This window comes from Pistacia vera, unplaced genomic scaffold, assembly GCF_008641045.1.
Source record: "Pistacia vera cultivar Batoury unplaced genomic scaffold, PisVer_v2 Contig121, whole genome shotgun sequence".
Classification (NCBI taxonomy): domain Eukaryota; kingdom Viridiplantae; phylum Streptophyta; class Magnoliopsida; order Sapindales; family Anacardiaceae; genus Pistacia; species Pistacia vera.
The window spans coordinates 497709-519679 of NW_022195260.1; the positions used below are offsets into that span (position 1 = coordinate 497709).

General features: G+C 35.1%; 1 protein-coding gene and 1 pseudogene across 1 annotated transcript; both read left to right on the forward strand.

Moving 5' to 3' along the window:
- The first annotated feature begins 1047 nt into the window (after window positions 1–1047).
- LOC116113259 lies at window positions 1048–4920 on the forward strand (annotated as a pseudogene).
- Window positions 4921–8059: 3139 nt separating this feature from the next.
- On the forward strand, window positions 8060–14391 carry LOC116113583 (MACPF domain-containing protein At4g24290-like). Its single transcript, XM_031399734.1, has 8 exons — window positions 8060–8428; window positions 9810–10112; window positions 10981–11219; window positions 11390–11591; window positions 12059–12127; window positions 12280–12466; window positions 12774–12940; window positions 13301–14391. Exons 2-8 carry the CDS (start codon window positions 9852–9854, stop codon window positions 13973–13975), a joined length of 1800 nt encoding a protein of 599 aa, XP_031255594.1. The 5' UTR covers window positions 8060–8428; window positions 9810–9851; the 3' UTR covers window positions 13976–14391.
- The last annotated feature ends 7580 nt before the right edge of the window (window positions 14392–21971 follow it).

Below are 21971 nucleotides of genomic sequence, written 5' to 3' on the forward strand. Positions count from 1 at the left end.
AACATTTATTGCATTTAAAACAAGTAAAATTCGGACTAGGCTCTGTATAGCCCATACAGGCCTGCTCTTCATCGCTGCTGTGACAGAAACGGTCGATGCGGCAATCGTTCTTCCTATCCAATGAGTCTGACATCTTCAAAATTTGGCAAAGTCATCAACACGAACATATAAGCTTTCCAACGCCACAAGAATAATTCAATTCCGATTTCTACAGCTCAAGTTATGATCTAAACATTGAAGCATGTTTATCTTGAAGAAATTCCAGGATTTTAGTTTCATCTTTAAAGCATTACTACTTACTCGTTTCAACTCCGATTCTTACACCGCTCATTCATACTCGTCACAAATTTCATCGACATCATTCTTCTTCATTCAAATATCATTTATGACCTGAAAATACTCAAAATACACCTGTGATCCCATAAAATGTATTTATGAAATAATTAACTTAACTTTTGCAATTTAAACTAATTTTCCCACAAATAATCTAATTGAATCACCAATTAAACACATATTTTCAAGCTCTTATCACAACCTCCAACCAGCTTCTTGCTAGTCCTTAGCAAACTAAGCGATAAAACATGTCTTTAAGCTCGAAAATAAAATAAACAATCAAAAGTTATATCTAAACTATCATAAATCACTTCTGTAGATTGACATGATTACATTTAGCGTATGCAACAAGCTTTTAAACCCCTAGGCGACCATAGTTAGACGAGTTGTAGTCTCGTGAATGTTTCCAGCGATGATACCCACACATAACAAAATAGAATAATTAAAAATCACCTAACCCATAGACAATGCAAACATCAATTCCATTTTCGTTATCGACCCTAGAACATCTATACAACCTCAAACCATTAGTCTAAAAACCCGAATGATTTTATGCATAACATTCATAGACAAAATTTTGATCTCTAGCATTCGGTTTATGACCCAAACATGAATCATGGAATCAAACTCCAAAGGCTCACTCTTCAAACTACTCTCCACTAATGTAGAATTTATCTGAGGTGAAATACTGTAAAGGGGATTGAGTGATCCTGTTTAATTGAGATTGATCAAGATGGAGGTCGTGAGATTGTTTTGCCTGGTGGGATATCTATTCCCAACGTGTCCAAATCTATAAAATGTGATAAAGGGGAGCGCACACGGTTTAGGTCCGATTTTCTCTCTTCCAGCAGGTGATTTTGATTTTCTATGTTTGTCTTGTCGTTTTATAGTATGTGCTATGTAATTATCAAGTTTTTGGTAACACATTTAATTACCAACTTGTTGCTATAATTTTGAAATTTTATTGATTTTTTCTTTTTTCAGAAAAATTAAAAATTACAGTGCCAATTTATTTGATGTGACAGTTTGGACATTCACTTTGTTATCTGTATTAGAAACTAAATATCTATGTTGCATACTATTTAGTTATGCTACGCTAGCATTTGTATGCAATGTGAGAACTTTTCATTGTTGAAGAATCAGTTCTTTTAATAAATGCTGCATAAGAGTTGAACTAGTTGTGTTGAACTGGTTGTTTCAAGATATAATTGCATTATTTTGATTGCATTTGGGTCCTTGTGGCTTAACAAAAAAAAAAAAAAAAAGCATGTTTGATGCAATTCAATCTGAAACCCTAAACATTGTTTACACATTTCTTACCAGTATGTGAAGTTAGTGATTGTGATGCTATGTTATCCATCACTCTGTAGACGCACTGTTGGATAAAGTTTTTTCATATTCAAATGCTGGAATGTAGAAGACCCTGTTGGAGAATAAACTTCTGATATTTCAAAGTCTTGGGACTGGGGAGGTTGCATTTGGGATTTGTTCTTACTTTAGATGGAAGAGTTTGAGCATTGAGATTTTTAGATTGCATATTGCTCCATATGACCTACATTAGATTGTTTGAATGAAATGTATTGGGAAGTTAATTTATTCCAATTCTTAACTTTAATCATAATAATGAGGAGTCACTATTGTTTTGGGTGTCCTTGACACCTTTTTCTTTTGCTTCTCCTGTTTGCCCCAGATGTCAGAGCAGTTCAATCAGGAGCTATCTTTAACTGGCAAAATTCCCTGGGTCTCTTTAAGCTATGTTCGATTTCTCAAGTTGTTGGCAGAAAGATGCAGCCAACACCAAGACTCTTGCTTTGATGGGGTGTTCATCTCACTCTACACTGTTGCGTTGGAGAAATCTCAGATGGTGGTTCGAGATCATGTAAAGAAAGCTGTCCCATCAGTGTGGGAACCTGCCGCACTAGCAAGGTAGACAGAAAACAATTTGAATTAGTAACCTAAATCCTACTTAAATAAGAAAATGAATCCAAGTAAAAGATGGAATATTTGAGTTCCAATAATATACTTCCTAAAACGATTGGATCTAGTTATTCCATCATGCAATGAGTTTATGGCATCATCTTCATCATTCCAGGTTTATTGAGATGTTTGGCACCCATATTATTGTGTGTGTGAAGATGGGAGGGAAGGATGTAATATATGTAAAACAGCAACATTCATCACCTCTTCAACCTGTGATGTACAGAAACGATTAAAGAGATTGCGACAAGAGGTTTTTAGATTAATGGACAATATAGCATATCCCGAACAACTTTACCCGAATGACAAGGTTTGTGATGAACTTTCTATACTTTATTATATCTCTCTAGGTTATGTGTTTTTGTATCTGTTTAAAGGACATAAAAGGTCGAACTAGATGGAGCTATGTGGGTATGTTCAATTATTTTAAGTGGAAAGTTTTCACCTGTTTAGATTAGGTAAATCATATTTAATGTATGAGAATTAATAAAAGCTGGACTAGGGTGCCAGAGTAGTTCATCTCATTACTCATATCCATTCAGTATCAAACCAGTATTGGTTTTTTGGTCTGTACTTTTTTCCATGTTTGTCATCTGTTCAGAACATTGCCATGCTCAGCATTTCAAATTTTTATGTTGTTAAAGCTGGTTGTGAAATTTGATTCATCTGCAAACTATTCAATTAGCAATTTGGTTCAAGGATATGTTTTGCAGTTATCTTCTCCAGGTGTCTATCTAATCATATTTTTTTCAGTTTGAAATCAGGGAGCAGCAGCTGAGGTTGCTGATACCAGTCGTCGAGTTTTATTCAATTAAAGAGGGGTGTATGTCATACATGTTCATAATAGCCTAGTTGAAACATCTGCCAAGGTTTATCTCTCTCTCTCTCTCTCTCTCTCTCTATAAATAAATAATTATATATTACTGTTATACGATAAAAAAGATATTATCATTTACTTTGCAGGATACTGTAAGCATTTGCAAGAGGAGAGGGGGAATGATAACCGAAACTTGTCTATAATGAATGGTTCACACTGTTCAGTTTGAGCCTGATGTGATCTCGATGTCCTTCATCCCAATTACCTCTTTGTTAATTGGAGTCCCAGGAGTGGGCTTCTTAGCCATGCCATAAATCTCTACTTAAGATGTGGCAAGAGCTGTTCTTCTGTTTGCATATTTAAAGCATCTAATTTTGCATTCCAGTATTAAGGCATTAAACATTTTAATGTTTTGATCGGAATCAAACAGAAAATCTATATTGCTTGGGGTATACTTTTCAGTGGAGATTGCAATTGTAAATTCTGTTCCTTGTTGACCGATGCAATAGATATCATGTGGGCACTAGCTAGTTATGGCAATTTGCAGCTTTATAGAAATAAGTATAGAATTGAGTTAATGGAATTGATAACTTACAGGCTGACATGATTGGCTGTTGCTCTTGCAGATAAGCCACCGATCGAAGACTCCACCAGTTTCTGGAATTTCAGTTGCAAGGCAGTGGGCACCTGTATTCAGTGAGCTTCCCTTGGTCCTCAACGAGCAACAAAGCACCTATCCTTAAGATTCAGTCTCATGGGACCCAAGCTTTTGTGAACACTAATCCGGTAAAGCTTTTCTGCTAGTTTAACTTTTATTGGTTTTAAAGTCATTGGTTTTGTAATAAAAGCTTAACATCCTATATGTTAGACCTTCTCTGTCTTCCCGAACTGCATAGATTCTCGTTTTGACCATAGAAAATCCTGAGCATTTCAAAACCAAATAGCAGGGAATCTATTACTCCATTTACATATTATTTTTTCTTTATTACCATATTTCTTTGAGTGTCATTATTTTTTTATGTAGAAGCTTTTTAAGAAGCTCATTTCGGTATCTACCAGTCAAATCTTGATTGGTTTACGAAATCCTATGATGTTATCTCAAGAAAGCTTAATTTGTTTATTATTAACTACAGATTGATGTGGGTCAGAGACCTGTGACTGGCCTTCGTCTTTATTTAGAAGGTAGAAGCAGCAATGCCTGGCCATCCACATGAACATCTCTCCTCTCTTCCGAAAGTCTTCCAACTCATAGACGATCCAAATGGTGACTTCGTTGGGAGAGCTATGATCGTAATTACTATGAGAAGGTCAATGGAAGAACTTCTCATGTCTGCACTGCTCCTGTGAGTCTGATGAGGATCTTTCCATTGTAACCGGAGCACAGTTAAGGTCAAGCATCAGGGTTCAAAAGTATTCCTTTTTACAACTCCGCTTCTCAACTGTTTTGGGGCACAGCGGTCAAGCATCCAGAGTGGGACGGATCACCAGGTTTGACACCCAAGTCGGGACTAAATCGACACAATCAGCCATCACTTCACAACTGTACAGAAGCCACCTCCACGGCCAGCTGATGTCAATATAAACTCTGCAGTCTACCCTGCGGGTCCTCCAGTGCCCGTCCAAGCCCCAAAGCTTCTAAATTTGTTGATACAACAGAGATGACAAGAGGGGGCGCAGGATCCTCCCGGCTATTGGGTCGTTTCTGGGGCAAGACTAGTTGTTGAGAAGGGCCGGATCTCCTGCGGGTTAAGTATTCTTTGTTGACAGTAATAATACCAGATGAAGAAGACTAGAAGAGCTGTAGCAGATTTTTTGACCCGCTTACCTATACGGAAGAAAAGAACGGTAACAAACACAATCAAAGAAAGTGATCGAAAGCGGTATACAATTGGTGATTGATCGGTAAAACCTTGCTGTTGGAAATCAAGAATGCAGAAGAAGCCCTTTGAAAATTAAATGTTGGAAGCGACTGACGGATGATGGATGGTGGTTGTATGATTTGTTTTCATCACCATCTCTCTTGTAATTTAATTTGTATTTTTGATGTAGATTCTTGATGATAGTGCTATCTGCCTGCAGTTCGTCGGGGTTACAAACTTACAAGGGTATTGACATCGTGAATCCTCAAGTTCGATGCTTTTGTGTATTTTACTTGGTACCAAACACAGCCCAACTAGCTCAATCTCTTGCATTGAAATTAGAAAGGTTGTCTCTTTTTTAACGAAGGCATATACCAAATCATCTTCATTAATGAATATTGTTGCTGACCGATCAATAAAGCTATAAAATTACCTTACAATTGCAAAGATTTTGGACATGAAATTTACTTGAAGTAAAGAAAAAAAATTTTAAAAATTAAATTCGGACTGTAATAGATATAGAATCACAATTTTAAAGACCTCTAAGTTTCCGTAATCCGAATACCCCTCTTAGTCCAAAGTTAATAACCTTTTGATACTGAGATTTGGTCGAAAGTTAGGTCGTCCACTACACTAGAATTAAGAAAAAAAGAAAAAGAAAAAAAAGAGTTAACTGAAATTCGGTTAGAAATTAGAATAATTTTTTTTAATTATAAGAAAATAAAAATTAATAGATTACTATTTAGACTTTTTAACAATATTCTTCAAATAATTGTTAATTGACAAGGACCTATGTGTACTTTAAAATTTCTGGACCTTACAACATCGGGACCAAATTATATTTAACTCATGTTTACAGAAAGAATACCCAGAAATTAATGATCCGAAAACAAAAGCAAACAATCACAAAACTCTAATCTTATGATAGGGTTTGGGATGGATCTGTTTATATGAGGAACAGAGACCTCAAGAACAAGAGATAGAAAATTAGTTGATAAAATTCTTATTGATTACCACAATATAGATAGGCTATATAGCCTTACACTTGACTCTACTGACTCCCAAAAAGACTCTAATTATAAGGATAATAAGTCCCAAAAGGACTCTAATTATAAAGAGATAATAAGATAATCCTAATTCTATCATAATAAGATAATAATATAATTATAGAAGATAATTATAAAAGATATAATAAAAGACTTAACAAACTTATCATAATTCTAAAATAATCCTAACATTGCCTTCCTTTAGCCTCAACCTTGTCATCAAGGCTGCAAGGTATGACACCATCAACAACAGTTATCCCGTTCACCTCGTGCTCATCATCATCTCCTCCATCAGCAAGAGAAAGAACTTGGCCGTGCAGCGATGTCCAAGGTGAAAGCGCTCATCGTAATTATAGCACAAACCTTTGTTGTGGTTTCTTGCATCTGTGTTGCTGTGAGTAGCTTAACAGGCAAGGAATCCGATTTGTTTGGATAGGCAAAAGGGCCTGTTGCATGAAGGAACATTAGGAGTTGATTTACTGGATCGCAAGATATGGGGTCGAGAATGCAAGTACAGGTGTAGATCCTACAGCTTGTCCTCCTGTAAGCAGCAAGACTCATGGCATGGTGAGGGTGTGAGGCCAGAAGGACTTGCACCTCCCTTCGGATTTCTGGTTTGAGCCCTGATACAAAGCAACTTAGAAGGAACGTACTGGAAGGCCAGAAACTGATTAGAGAGTTCCTCAAATTCTGTTGATAAGCGACTACAGAACCTGTTGAGTAAGTTCGCCAACTGCCCTGGTAATCCCAAATTCGAAGGCCCAAAACGAACATCTAAATCCTGTAGCAAAGAATGCCAAGAACGAATCTGCCATTGGAATGCATCAGTGATACCAGGAGAGAGCTAGGCCATCCATGTGGAAGGAAGAGATCGTCAATCGTTGCTTAGTAGGATATTATGGTAATCAAAGAAATGCCGGCTTTAAACCTCCATCCACGCAGATCCATGCCATCAAAACGAGGGACTTCTAAACGGAAGGATTTGGGAAAAAAAAAACTCCAGGAAGTCAATCCACTCGCCAGTCAAATCGGAAGATGATTCACCGGAATATTGGTTTTGTGTTGGTTTTGCTGGTAGGTTTGATCGAACTTGTGTTTAGAGCTGAAATCTGCAAAGTAACATCTTGAAAACCAATTGTCAAAACTTCCAATTTCTTGTAAAGAAGTGAGAGTCTCTGCCTGGTAGATGTAGAGCCATAATTTTAGCAAGCGTTCATCCAAAAGACGCAAGCGAGTGCCTTCAGCCATAACTAGGGAACGAGAGCACCAATGATAGGGTTTGGGATAGGATCGTTATATGAGGAACAGAGACCTCCAAGAACAAGAGATAGAAAAATAGTTAACAAAATTTAATTGATTCTCACAATCTAGATTAGGCTATTATTAGCCTACACTTGACTACTGACTCCCAAAAGGACTCTAATATAAAGGGATAATAAGTCCCAAAAGGACGTAACTTTACCTCACTTCTCAACACTTTAGATTATAAATTCCAAGGATCCATATGTGAGCAATGTTACCTCACATCTATGTTGTCATGTCATAAAGAGTTAAAGAATATATTATCTTAGGTATGATACAATAATAAAAATCTCTTTAAAATTTCTAAAATAACATAAGTCTTTCTATTGTTAACAAACTGTTAGTGAATCGTTAAAATTTACTTTGTTATGAGTTAACAAATATTATCAATTGCTCCCATATTGATTATTTTAATATCTAAAACTTAACAAGTTAACAAAATAGAAATTTATGTTATTTTCGAAACTTTATAGGAGGATTTTTTTATTTTTATCATACTTGGGAGATTAATTTTAACCCTGACTAAATCTTAAGCTTCAAAGTGAGGGTAACCCTTGCAACGAGGGTAAGGTTACCTTGAAACACTTTCCGAAAACGTGGAGATTTGGTGAGCCGTAATTGGACGTGGCTTGACTTTGGGTAAAATCCCTGTCAATTTACCACCCACCTTTGCTGAAAATCCACCACTTTTGACTCTCTCTTCCTTTCTGTCAGTAAAATAAATGTCCAGTCTCCATCTCTCTCACATGTCAAATCACTTTCTCAAACGAAACAAACTCAGTCAATTTAATTCAATTCTAATCGCAATTATTTAATTTAATTAATTGATCAAATTTCATCCTCTCTTTTAATTTCCAGTTTATTATTATTATTCTCATCGCTTAGGGTTTCTCTCTCTACCATTTTTATTTTTCTCCACTTTCTCTCTCTAAAATTTTCTTTTCTTTCTCGAGAATCGAACGCCTCTAGGGTTTGGTGGCCAATTGGAGCGACTTCTCGGACTTCGTGAAAGTGTTGAATCGAGGACTTTGATTAAAAAGGCTCGCGTACTCACTTTCTTGGATTCATTAATTGGCTTCGATTATATTTTTTCTGTAAGTTGTTTATTTAATTTTGTTGATTTTGCTTACTGCTGATTTGAAGTTCAAGCGAATTTTCTTTAATATACTGTACCGACAGGTAGTAGCTGAAGGTTGATTGTAATTGTAAAAAAGCGCGTGAAATGCACGGGATTTTAGTGAATTTGAGCTTAATTTGGTTGTGTTTGATTGTTTGAAGTGTTTAGATCTGATTTTCGTCTGTGAAATGCGTTGAATTTGCTTAGTTCTATCTAGGAACTGCTTGTTTTGATCTGTTTGTGATTTTTATGTACTGTACGGACGGGTTGTAGGTGAAGATTGATTTGTTAAATTGTGTGAAATGGATGGAAGTTTAGTGAATTTGAGCTGAATCTACTTGTGCTTGATTGTTTAAAGAATTTAGATCTGGTTTTGGTATGTTAAATGTATGGAATTAGCTCTGTTTTAGTTAGAAACGCTTGTTCTGAACCGTTTTTGAAAATTTGCATCCTGTACGGGCAGGCTGTAGCTGAAGATTGATTTGATGAAGCGCATAAAATGCATGGGAGTTTAGTGAATTTGAGCTGAGTATGCTTGTATGTGATTTTGTAAAGAGTTAGATCTGGTTTCGTCTTTAAGTGCATTGAATTAGCATAGTTTCAGTTAGAAAATGCTTGGTTTGATTTATTTTTCACCTTATGTATGGACAGGTAACTAAAGATTGATTTGGACAGTGAGTGAAATTTGCCAAACTTTACCTGAATTTATTTGTATTTGATCGTGTTAAGAGTTTAGATCTGGTTTTTGTCTGTTTACTGGATGAAGTGTGCTTTGTTTCAGTTAGAAAATGCTTATTTTGAACAATTTGTGATTTGGAGCTCAAGGTTTTTACTTACAGTATGGACAGGTTGCTGAAAATTTGTGAAATTGCATGAAATTTCTAGAACTCTGGGGAATTTGAGCTTGTGCTTGTATATGATTGTGTAGAGAGTTTAACTCTGGTTTTTGTCTGTACAGTTCTTCGAATTTGGTTTCTTTTAGCTAAAACTGCATGTTTTGAGCTATTTATGGAGTTGATTTGAGTTTATCATGCTTATGTTTGAATTTTTGGTGAGTTTAGATCTAGTTTATGCAGAAAAAGCAATGTGAATTTGCTTAATTGAGATGAATAAGATTGGTTGGAGTTACTTTTATAGTTTGGATCTGCTTTGTGTTTGAAATTGTTGATTTGAGGTGAATGTGCTTATGATGTGCTCTTTGGATTTGTGTGAAAATTGAGCTAATTATGCACATTCTGAATTACGTGTAAGGTTTTAATTTGGTCAATATAGACAATCCTTTATCCTATCAAAAGACACGATAATCCTTTAAATTTTTATTACATTGAGCTAAATATGCAATGTTGAACTATATGTAGGTTTGATGTGGTTTTGCTGAAAAAGGAGTAATGTGCTGAGTAATGGCACTTAAGGTTTCAGCTCGTAAGGCAGCTGAAGTTGCTATTGGGTCAATCGGGCGTGGATATGATGTAGCAATAGATCTGAGGTTGAAATACTGTAAAGGGGATTTGAGTGATTCCTGTTTAATTGAGATTGATCAAGATGGAGGTCGTGAGATTGTTTTGCCTGGTGGGATATCTATTCCCAACGTGTCCAAATCTATAAAATGTGATAAAGGGGAGCGCACACGGTTTAGGTCCGATGTTCTCTCTTTCCAGCAGGTGATTTTTTGATTTTCTATGTTTGTCTTGTCGTTTTATAGTATGTGCTATGTAATTATCAAGTTTTTGGTAACACATTTAATTACCAACTTGTTGCTATAATTTTGAAGATTTTATTGATTTTTTCTTTTTTCAGAAAAATTAAAAATTACAGTGCTCCTTTATTTGACATGTGACAGTTTGGACATTCACTTTTGTTATCTAGTATTAGAAACTAAATATCTATTGTTGCATACTATTTAGTTATGCTACGCTATGCATTTGTATGCAATGTGAGAATTCTTTTCCATTGTTGAAGAGTCAGCTTCTTTTAATAATTTATGCTGCATAAGAGTTGAACTAGTTGTGTTGAACTGGTTGTTTCAAGATATAATTGCATTATTTTGATTGCATTTGGGTCCTTGTGGCTTAACAAAAAAAAAAAAAGCATGTTTGATGCAATTCAATCTGAAACTCCTAAACATTGTTTACACATATTCTTACCAGTATGTGAATGTTAGTGATTGTGATGCTATGTTATCCATCACTCTGTAGACAGCATTGTTGGATAATAGTTTTTTTGATATTTCAAATGCTGGAATAGTGAAGACCCTGTTGGAGAATAAATTTCTGATATTTCAAAGTCTTGGGACTTGGGTAGGTTGCATTTGGGATTTGATTCTTACTTTAGATGGAAGAGTTTGAGCATTGAGATTTTTAGATTGCATATTGCTCCATATGACCTACATTAGATTGTTTGAATGAAATGTATCTGGGAAGTTAATTTATTCCAATTCTTAACTTTAATCATAATAATAGAGGAGTCACTATTGATTTTGGGTGTCCTTGACACCTTTCTTTCTCTTTTGCTTCCTCCTGTTTGCCCCAGATGTCAGAGCAGTTCAATCAGGAGCTATCTTTAACTGGCAAAATTCCTTCGGGTCTCTTTAATGCTATGTTCGATTTCTCAAGTTGTTGGCAGAAAGATGCAGCCAACACCAAGACTCTTGCTTTTGATGGGGTGTTCATCTCACTCTACACTGTTGCGTTGGAGAAATCTCAGATGGTGCTTCGAGATCATGTAAAGAAAGCTGTCCCATCAGTGTGGGAACCTGCCGCACTAGCAAGGTAGACAGAAAACAATTTGAATTAGTAACCTAAATCCTACTTAAATAAGAAAATTGAATCCAAGTAAAAGATGGAATATTTGAGTTCCGAAATAGTATACTTCCTAAAACGATTGGATCCTAGTTATTCCATCATGCAATGAGTTTATGGCATCATCTTCATCATTCCAGGTTTATTGAGATGTTTGGCACCCATATTATTGTTGGTGTGAAGATGGGAGGGAAGGATGTAATATATGTAAAACAGCAACATTCATCACCTCTTCAACCTGCTGATGTACAGAAACGATTAAAAGAGATTGCAGACAAGAGGTTTTTAGATTCTAATGGACAATATAGCATACCCTCCGAACAACTTTACCCGAATGACAAGGTTTGTGATGAACTTTTCTATACTATTATTATATCTCTTCTAGGTTATGTGCCTTTTTTGTATCTGTTTCAAAGGACATAAAAGGTCGGAACTAGATGGAGCTATGTGGGTATGTTCATATTAGTTTTAAGTGGAAAGTTTTCACCTGTTTAGATTTAGGTAAATCATATTTAATGTATGAGAATTTAATAATAAGCTGGACTAGATGGTGCCAGAGTAGTTGTCATCTCTATTACTCATATCCATTCAGTATCAAAGCCAGTATTGGTTTTTTTGGTCTGTACTTTTTTCCATGTTTGTCATCTGTTCAGAACTATTGCCATGCTCAGCATTTCAAAATTTTTATGTTTGTTAAAGCTGGTTGTGAAATTTGATTCATCTGCAAACTATTCAATTAGCAATTTGGTTCAAGGATATGTTTTGCAGTTATCTTCTCCAGGTGTCTTATCTAATCATATTTTTTTCAGTTTGAAATCAGGGAGCAGCGGCTGAGGTTTGCTGATACCAGTCCGTCGAGTTCTTATTCACTTAAAGAGGTGTGTATTGTCATACATGTTCATAATAGCCTAGTTGAACTCATCTGCCAAATGGTTTATCTCTCTCTCTCTCTCTCTCTCTCTCTATAAATAAATAAATATATATATTACTGTTATACGATAAAAAATTGATATTATCATTTACTTTGCAGGATACTGTAAGCATTTGCAAGAGGAGAGGTGGAAATGATAACCGAAACTTGTCTCATAATGAATGGTTACACACTGTTCAGTTTGAGCCTGATGTGATCTCGATGTCCTTCATCCCAATTACCTCTTTGTTAATTGGAGTCCCAGGGAGTGGCTTCTTAAGCCATGCCATAAATCTCTACTTAAGATGTGAGCAAGAGCTGTTCTTCTGTTTGCATATTTAAAGCATCTAATTTTGCATTCCAGCTATTAAGGCATTAAACATTTTAATGTTTTGATCGGAATCAAACAGAAAATCTATATTGCTTGGTGTATACTTTTCAGTGGAGATTGCAATTGTAAATTTCTGTTCCTTGTTGACCGATGCATATAGATATCATGTGGGCACTAGCTAGTTATGGCAATTTGCAGCTTTTATAGAAATAAGTATAGAATATGAGTTAAATGGAACATTTGATAACTTACAGGCTGACATGATTGGCTGTTGCTCTTGCAGATAAGCCACCGATCGAAGAACTCCACCAGTTTCTGGAATTTCAGTTGCCAAGGCAGTGGGCACCTGTATTCAGTGAGCTTCCCCTTGGTCCTCAACGAAAGCAACAAAGCACCTCATCCTTAAGATTCAGTCTCATGGGACCCAAGCTTTTTGTGAACACTAATCCGGTAAAGCTTTTCTGCTAGTTTAACTTTTATTGGTTTTAAAGTCATTGCTGTTTTGTAATAAAAGCTTAACACCTATATATGTTAGAGCTTCTCTGTCTTCCCGAACTGCATTAGATTCTCGTTTTGACCATAGAAAATCCTGAGCATTTCAAAACCAAATAGCAGTGGAATCTATTAACTCCATTTACGTATATATTTTTTTTCTTTTATCTACCATATTTCTTTGAGTGTCATTATTTTTTTATGTAGAAGCTTTTTAAGAAGCTCATTTCGGTTATCTACCAGTCAAATCTTGATTGGTTTATGAAATCCTATGATGTTATCTCAAGAAAGCTTAATTTGTTTATTTATTAACTACAGATTGATGTGGGTCAGAGACCTGTGACTGGCCTTCGTCTTTATTTAGAAGGTAGAAGCAGCAATCGCCTGGCCATCCACATGCAACATCTCTCCTCTCTTCCGAAAGTCTTCCAACTCATAGACGATCCAAATGGTGACTTTCGTTGGGAGAGCTATGATCGTAATTACTATGAGAAGGTTCAATGGAAGAACTATTCTCATGTCTGCACTGCTCCTGTTGAGTCCGATGAGGATCTTGCCATTGTAACCGGAGCACAGTTACAGGTCAAGCATCACGGGTTCAAAAGTATTCTCTTTTTACAACTCCGCTTCTCAACTGTTTTGGGAGCAACAGCGGTCAAGCATCCAGAGTGGGACGGATCACCAGGTTTGACACCCAAGTCGGGACTCATATCGACACTAATCAGCCATCACTTCACAACTGTACAGAAGCCACCTCCACGGCCAGCTGATGTCAATATAAACTCTGCAGTCTACCCTGGCGGTCCTCCAGTGCCCGTCCAAGCCCCAAAGCTTTTAAAATTTGTTGATACAACAGAGATGACAAGAGGGGCGCAGGATACTCCTGGCTATTGGGTCGTTTCTGGGGCAAGACTAGTTGTTGAGAAGGGCCGGATCTCTCTGCGGGTTAAGTATTCTTTGTTGACAGTAATAATACCAGATGAAGAAGACTAGAAGAGCTGTAGCAGATTTTTTGACCCGCTCACCTATACAGAAGAAAAGAACGGTAACAAACACAATCAAAAAAAGTGATCGAAAGCAGTATACAATTGGTTGATTGATCGATAAAACCTTGCTGTTGGAAATCAAGAATGCGAAGAAGCCCTTTGAAAATTAAATGTTGGAAGCGACTGACGGATGATGATGGTGGTTGTATGATTTGTTTTCATCACCATCTTTCTCTTGTAATTTAATTTTGTATTTTTGATGTAGATTCTTGATGATAGTGCTGTCTGCCTGCAGTTCGTCGGGGTTACAAACTTACAAAGGGTATTTGACATCGTGAATCCTCAAGTTCGATGCTTCTTGTGTATTTTACTTGGTACCAAACACAGCCCAACTAGCTCACTCTCTTGCATTGAAATTAGAAAGGTTGTCTCTTTTTTTAACGAAGGCATATACCAAATCATCTTCATTATATGAATTCTGTTGCTGACCGATCACTAAAGCTCATAAAATTACCTTACAATTGCAAAGATTTTGGACATGAAATTTACTTGTAAGTAAAGAAAAAAATTTTTAAAAATTAAATTCGGACTGTAATAGATATAGAATCACAATTTTAAAGACCTCTAATGTTTTTCCGTAATCCTGAAATACCCCTCTTAGTCCAAAGTTAATAACCTTTTGATACTTGAGATTTGGTCGAAAGTTAGGTCGTCCACTACACTAGAATTAAGAAAAAAAGAAAAAGAAAAAAAAAGACAGTTAACTGAAAATTCGGTTAGAAATTAGAATAATTTTTTTTAATTATAAGAAAATAAAAATTAATAGATTAAGCTATTATAGACTTTTAACAATATTCTTCAAATAATTGTTAATTGACAAGGACCTATGTGTTACTTTAAAATTTTCCTGGACCTTACCAACATCGGGGACCAAATTATATTTAACTCATGTTTACAGAAAGAATACCCAGAAATTAATGATCCGAAAACAAAAGCAAACAATCACAAAACTCTAATTTTATGATAGGGTTTGGGATATGATCTGTTTATATGAGGAACAGAGACCTCCAAGAACAAGAGACAGAAATATAAGTTGACAAAATTCTTTATTGATTACCACAATCTAAATTTAGGCTATTATATAGTCTTACACTTGACTCTACTGACTCCCAAAAAGACTAATTATAAATGGATAATAAGTCCCAAAAGGACTCTAATTATAAAGAGATAATAAGATAATCCTAATTCTATCATAATAAGATAATAATATAATTATAGAAGATAATTATAAAAGATAATAATAAAAGACTTAACAAACTTATCTAATTCTAAAATAATCCTAACATTGCCTTCCCCTTCACCTCAACCTTGTCCTCAAGGCTGCAAGATACGACACCATCAACAACAGTTATCCCAGTTCATCCTCGTGCTCATCATCATCCTCCTCCATCAGCAAGAGAAAGAACTTGGCTGTGCAGCGATGCCCAGGGTGAAAGCGCTCATCGCAATTATAGCACAAACCTTTGTTGTGTCGTTCTTGCATCTGTGTTGCTGTGAGTCGTTTAACAGGCAAGGAATCCGATTTGTTTGGAGTAGGCAAAAGGGCCTATTGCACTGAAGGAACATTAGGAGTTGATTTACTTGGATCGCAAGATATGGGGTTGACAGAATGCAAGTATAGGTGTAGATCCTGCAGCTTGTCCTCCTGTAAGCGGGCAAGACTCATGGCATGGCTGAGGGTGTGAGGCCAAAAGGATTGCACCTCCCTTCGGATTTCTGGTTTGAGCCCTGATACAAAGCAACTTAGAAGGAACATACCTGGAAGGCCAGAAACTTGATTAGAGAGTTCCTCAAATTCTGTTTGATAAGCGACTACAGAACCTGTTTGATTAAGTTTCACCAACTGCCCTTGGTAATCCACAAATTTCGAAGGCCCAAAACGAACATCTAAATCCTGTAGGAAAGAATGCCAAGAACGAATCTGCGCATTGGAATGCATCTAGTGATACCAGGAGAGAGTTGGCCCATCCATGTGGAAGGAAGAGATCGTCAATCGTTGCTCAGTAGAGATATTATGGTAATCAAAGAATTGCTCGGCTTTAAACCCCCATCCACGCGGATCCATGCCATCAAAACAAAGGACTTCTAAATTGTTCTTGAGTTATTGATTTGATATTTGTGATTAAGGAGATGGTGAGAATGAGGTTGATTAGTTTGGAATGTGTTGACTAAGGATTTGGCAGAATTGGGATTTATTTGTTGAAATAGTCTAATTACGGTATTCATGTCAATGGATGCATGCCTTATAAATCAATCTTCAAACTCAGTTGGCCTTTTCATAGGCTATTTGCAAGTGTACGAAATGACGCAAGTAATAAAACTCGAGTAACGAGTGTCGAATCCCAAGAGAACTATCACTACCAAGTACCAAACTAATCTATCTTATATATTATTTAATAAATCAGATTCCTTAAGGAAGAAGTATTAAAAGTAAAACAAATTTAAAAGTAAATAGCAGCAAGATTATTATCAAACTTTGGTCGAAAATCAATATAATTAAACCTAGGGCACAGATTTCACACCAATTTAATCCTATGCATTGACAATTATTGCTAACCTAATTAAGCTTATTCTAAAGGCCAAATTCCCTAATATTCTGATAATTTTCTCTCGAACAATGATCAAATTAACCTTTAATCAATAACCCAAAATATCTCTAAAGTGGATTTAGAAGCCAAGAAATCATTAAGTTTTATGGAATTTACTAGAGCCTCACAGATTGCAGTAACCTATCTCTAGTGTTCCCTCATTTTGCGGTTTTATTACTTTAGACTAATTAGGTTTCATCTCTTGATCTCAACCAACCCATAAAATCATTCAACTCTTGGATTCATAAGAATTGAAAGCATTACATGCAATAATAAAATTTAGACAATGCTCAACTAAAAGTAACAACAATAAAATCAATACATATTCATAAATTGGGCTATATCTTTAGCTCTAGAAAAGAGATTTAGTTAATAATCTCAGTACTAGAAACAACCATTGTATTGAATAACATGAACACAAGAAAGAAATTAGAAAAACATCTTTAACGGGTGAACCAAAACTCCAAGAATTTTGATCTCCTGGCTGCTCTTCTCTCTTTCCAATCTCCCTAAAAACTAATTAAAGACCTTTATTTATAGTGTTCGGGTTTGTGGATCCAATCAGGAAAACATTTATTGCATTTAAAACAAGTAAAATTCGGGCTAGGCTCTGTATAGCCCATACAGGCCCGCTCTTTATCGCTGCTGCGACAGAAACGGTCGATGCGGCAATCGTTCTTCCTATCCAATGAGTCTAACATCTTCAGAATTTGGCAAAGTCATCAACACGAACGTATAAGCTTTCCAACGCCACAAGAATAATTCAATTCCGATTTCTACAGCTCAAGTTATGATCAAAACATTGAAGCATGTTTATCTTGAAGAAATTCTAGGATTTTAGTTTCATCTTTAAAGCATTACAACTTCCCCGTTTCAACTCCGATTCTTACACCGCTCATTCATACTCGTCACAAATTTCATCGACATCATTCTTCTTCATTCAAATATCATTTATGACTTGAAAATACTCAAAATACACTTGTGATCCCATAAAAGGTATTTATGAAATAATTAACTTAACTTTTGCAATGTAAACTAATTTTCCCACAAATAATCTAATTGAATCACCAACTAAACACATATTTTCAAGCTCTTATCACAACCTCCAACCAGCTTCTTGCTAGTCTCTAGCAAACTAAGCGATAAAACATGTCTTTAAGCTTGAAAATAAAATAAACAATTAAAACTTATATCTAAACTATCATAAATCATTTCCGTAGATTGACACGATTACATTTAGCGTATGCAACAAGCCTTTAAACCCCTAGGCGGCCCTAGTTAGACGAGTTGTAGTTTCGTGAATGTTTCCAGCGATGATACCCACACATAACAAAATAGAATAATTAAAAATCACCTAACCCACAGACAATGCAAACATCAATTCCATTTTCGTTATTGACCCTAGAACATCTATACAACCTCAAACCATTAGTCTAAAAACCCGAATGATTTTATGCATAACATTCATAGATAAAAATTTGATCTCTAGCATTCGGCTTATGACCCAAACATGAATCATGGAATCAAACTCCAAAGGCTCACTCTTCAAACTACTCTCCACTAATGTAGAATTTCACACTACCTTGGATCAATAGGTCAGGGTATGGGTTCATGAAAGAACGGAAAGGAATCCCTTTGACATGTTTATTTATAATTTGAATTGGATCTAGCATGCGATAGAAAACATTTAAGGTCCATGCAAATTTTTTTTTTTGGCTTTTGAAAGTGACTTTTAGGCCCATATTTTTTATCGTTAGCCTACATCTTTTGTCTCAGATAGGGGTATAATAGTATTTAGAAAAAATGTAAACAATGGTTCTTAATTCTTATACATATTAAAAAATTTAGAAATGATTTATAAACATGTTCATTATTTTGCTTAAGATCTGAAATATTTTAATATATCTTGTTTCTAGCTATAAAGTTATAAACTCTAAGTCTAACGTAAACCCCTTGTTTGATTTAAGTTACGTTATACGATCAATTTTCCATTTAAACAATATAATTCGTAGCATATTTCCAAAATATAAAACTTAGAAAAGAAAACAAAAGAAGAAGAAGAAACTAACAAAAAACGCTTCAAAAGAGTATCAAACAGTAGTTGTATTTGCTTTTGATATAGTTTAATATGAGATCTGAATAGGGGTGGGCAAAAAGCTTGGGCCCAAAGGGCCGTGTCCCAAGACTGGTCTTGGGACCGGGCCAAGCCCTAGGGAGGGGTAATCGGGCCCAAGTCGGTCCCTCCTCCAAGGCTCGGGCTCGGTTAATTTCCCAAATATATAAAAAATTACAAAAACCCCCTTACATGATTATATAAAATATATAAAAAATTAGGGGGGCTAAATAGATATTAATCAAGCCTAGGCTTGGGACTAGTCCGGACTTGGGACCAGTCCGAACCCTCACAAAAGTGACAAACCCAAGACTGGTCTAGGCCAATTTGGGTTCAATCCCTCAAGGACTAGTCCTAAGTTGGGATTGGTCCCAAATTGGACTGATCCTTGAGGGCCTGGGTCTAGGACCAGTTGGGGCCCTGTTTGCCCACCTCTAGATCTGAAAATTAATTTTGATTATAAAGAAGAGTATTAAGTAATTTTGATAATTATCAAGAACTTTAATTTCCTTATGAAATTATGAATTCTTATTAACCTAAATTTCTTTTAATTTTTCAGTAATTTTGATTCATTATCAAGAACTTTAATTTCCTTGTGAAATTATGAATTCTTATTAACCTAAATTTCTTTTAATTTTTTGTGTAACTGTAAATATACAGCTTCGAAATAAAAGTACGGAGGAAAGAGAATAATTTTTTATATGACAATTATATCCTCAGTTAAATTAGAAGATGGGAGTTAAAGAAGATAACAGTGGGCTTTAATTTCCCTTTTTCTTATTTGTTTGTGAACATTTTATGGATTATTATTATTGTTGTTGTTTTTGCTTTTTAATAAAGTTATTTGTGTATAACAGTATAAGCATGTAAAAAGTTTACAAAATAACAATATTTTTTTCCCCTATTCTGCAGCAAAATTAATTAGATTTGTATATACATATGAATTTGCTTATTCTTTGTAATTATATGTGCTTTAGTTTGGCTTCTCATGGGAAGGAAATGACCCTGCTGAAATGTTCGCTAATATATTGACTCTTATTATTATGTAATTTCCTTGTAAATTTATATTTATTTTGGAAAATTATTTAGAACGGAACAGAATTATTATAAGGAATATTAATTTTATCACGATTTGAAATAATAAAATATTTTTAACCAATAAATATAGGATGAGAACCAATTTTATGTCATAGGATAAATTATGTGAGAGAAGTGGTTTAACGGGTTTCAGGATATGTTAGCACCCATGTTGACATCACTAATGGAATAAGTGTATGTGTGTTTGGTTCACGGAATATTGTATTTCTCGGAATGTTATATTAATAAAAAGATAGATTACCTTGAAGATTACTGTGAATGTTTAGGGAGATGTGTTTAGTTGGTTAGAATAAATTGTGGGTATATTATATTAATATGTTCGATTAAGAGTATAAATTAGTGGGTATGTTATATAAAAACTAAATTACCTCATTTTAAAATATTAATATAATATTATCTTTATTGTATTTTTGAATAATTTCTTTAACTCTTTATATTTTGATTTAGCTAAAACACCAATAAGAAAAAATTTAAAACTTAACAAAACACCCCCACCCACCTAAGCCATGTTAGCGGCCTGCCACCACCACCGGCAAGTCGATAGTGAAAATCTGATGTGAAAGGCCAGATATTTGGCTGTGAAACGACGATTGTTTCACGGCTTACGGCCAGATCCAGCCACCACCATTGGGTAATTTTTAAAATTTCAAGGGTATTTATGTCCTAAAAAATTTGTATATAAGATAGAATAGTCAATTAGTAATTAGTATTTTTGCAAACTGTTTTTAAAAACTGAGCATTATTGTCTAAAATTTTATTAATTGGGGTAAAATTGTAACAAAAATAAGATTATTAAGTAATCTTAAAATACCTAAGAAAATAGAGGTAATCATATTAGCTCTATATTACTAACAGTAACTACTATGGGTGCGTTTGGATCGAGGGCATATAAGAAAACAGGGTGATCTTTGTTTATTTTATACGATTCCAGTGTTTGATTTGCAATTAATAAAATATACGGGTATCTTTTATTACAAATATGTTTACTGTTGGTAATGTAAGGGGTGATCCAATACTCTCCCCAGGGATGTTATTAAAGATTATCGGGTAATCTGATTTTTATACCTATTTTGCCTATAATAAATATCATTCCGAACACAATGGCCCTCAAATGTCTACCAAACCATTCGCCCAACCCCCCTATGTTTGAGAATTTAGCTAAAATACCTCAGCCACAAAAAAAGTTTAAAAGTTAACAAAATACCCTCAGTCACCTAAGACCACCCACGGTCACTAGCGTTAGTTATGTGATGGCACACGATGGCGGGATCTGGCTGGTCGTGTGTCGATAAGGCTTTTTCGACCATGGCTTGAAACGGCTAGGTCTAGCCTTTTCATGACCATAGATTTGTATCCATCGCTGAAAATGGCTTTGCCTGCCCACGACCGACCATAGATGACCAACTGTGTGCCATTCCGTCGACTGCCGGTGGTGGTGGTGGCTGTCGGCTTTGGCTTGGGTGGGTGGGGTGATTTTGTACAAATTAAAGTTTTATAGGCTAGGGTGTTTTAACAAAATTTAAAATATAGGAGATTAAAGAATTTATCAAAAAATAATAATAAAAATAATATTATATTAATATTTAAAAAGATGACAATTAGTAACTATATACCTACTCACTCATTTATCCTCTAACCAAACACATTTTCTAAACATTTCTAATAATCTTCAGGTGATCTATCTTTTCATTAATATAATATCCTTATATAAAAACATATATGATCTAAACGCCCCCTATTGGTTTTGTAAGATTACCAGAATCTTATAATACTTGACAACCAAACGTGATAATCAAGTTAATATAAGATGACATTACCTTAACAATCTCTTGTTACCCTCAACCAAACACACCCTTAGGGTTTAGGTTATATTACTAAGTCATGCAGTTTAAAATACTAGGACATAACCCCTTTGATTTTAGAAATGGTAGCAATTTTTAATGTAATATTATGTAATCAATACTTGGATATTATCAAATGAGGGCTATTCTGAATTTTAATCAGAATAATTTTCCCAAAGGGGGTAAATCTAGGACCTAAACCACAGTTGACCTCTCATCTCTTATGTATGCAACATGTGATTTGATTCATGCGTATAAATTTGATGTTTATTATTTCATGTGTTGTATGTAATTTTTCCATCA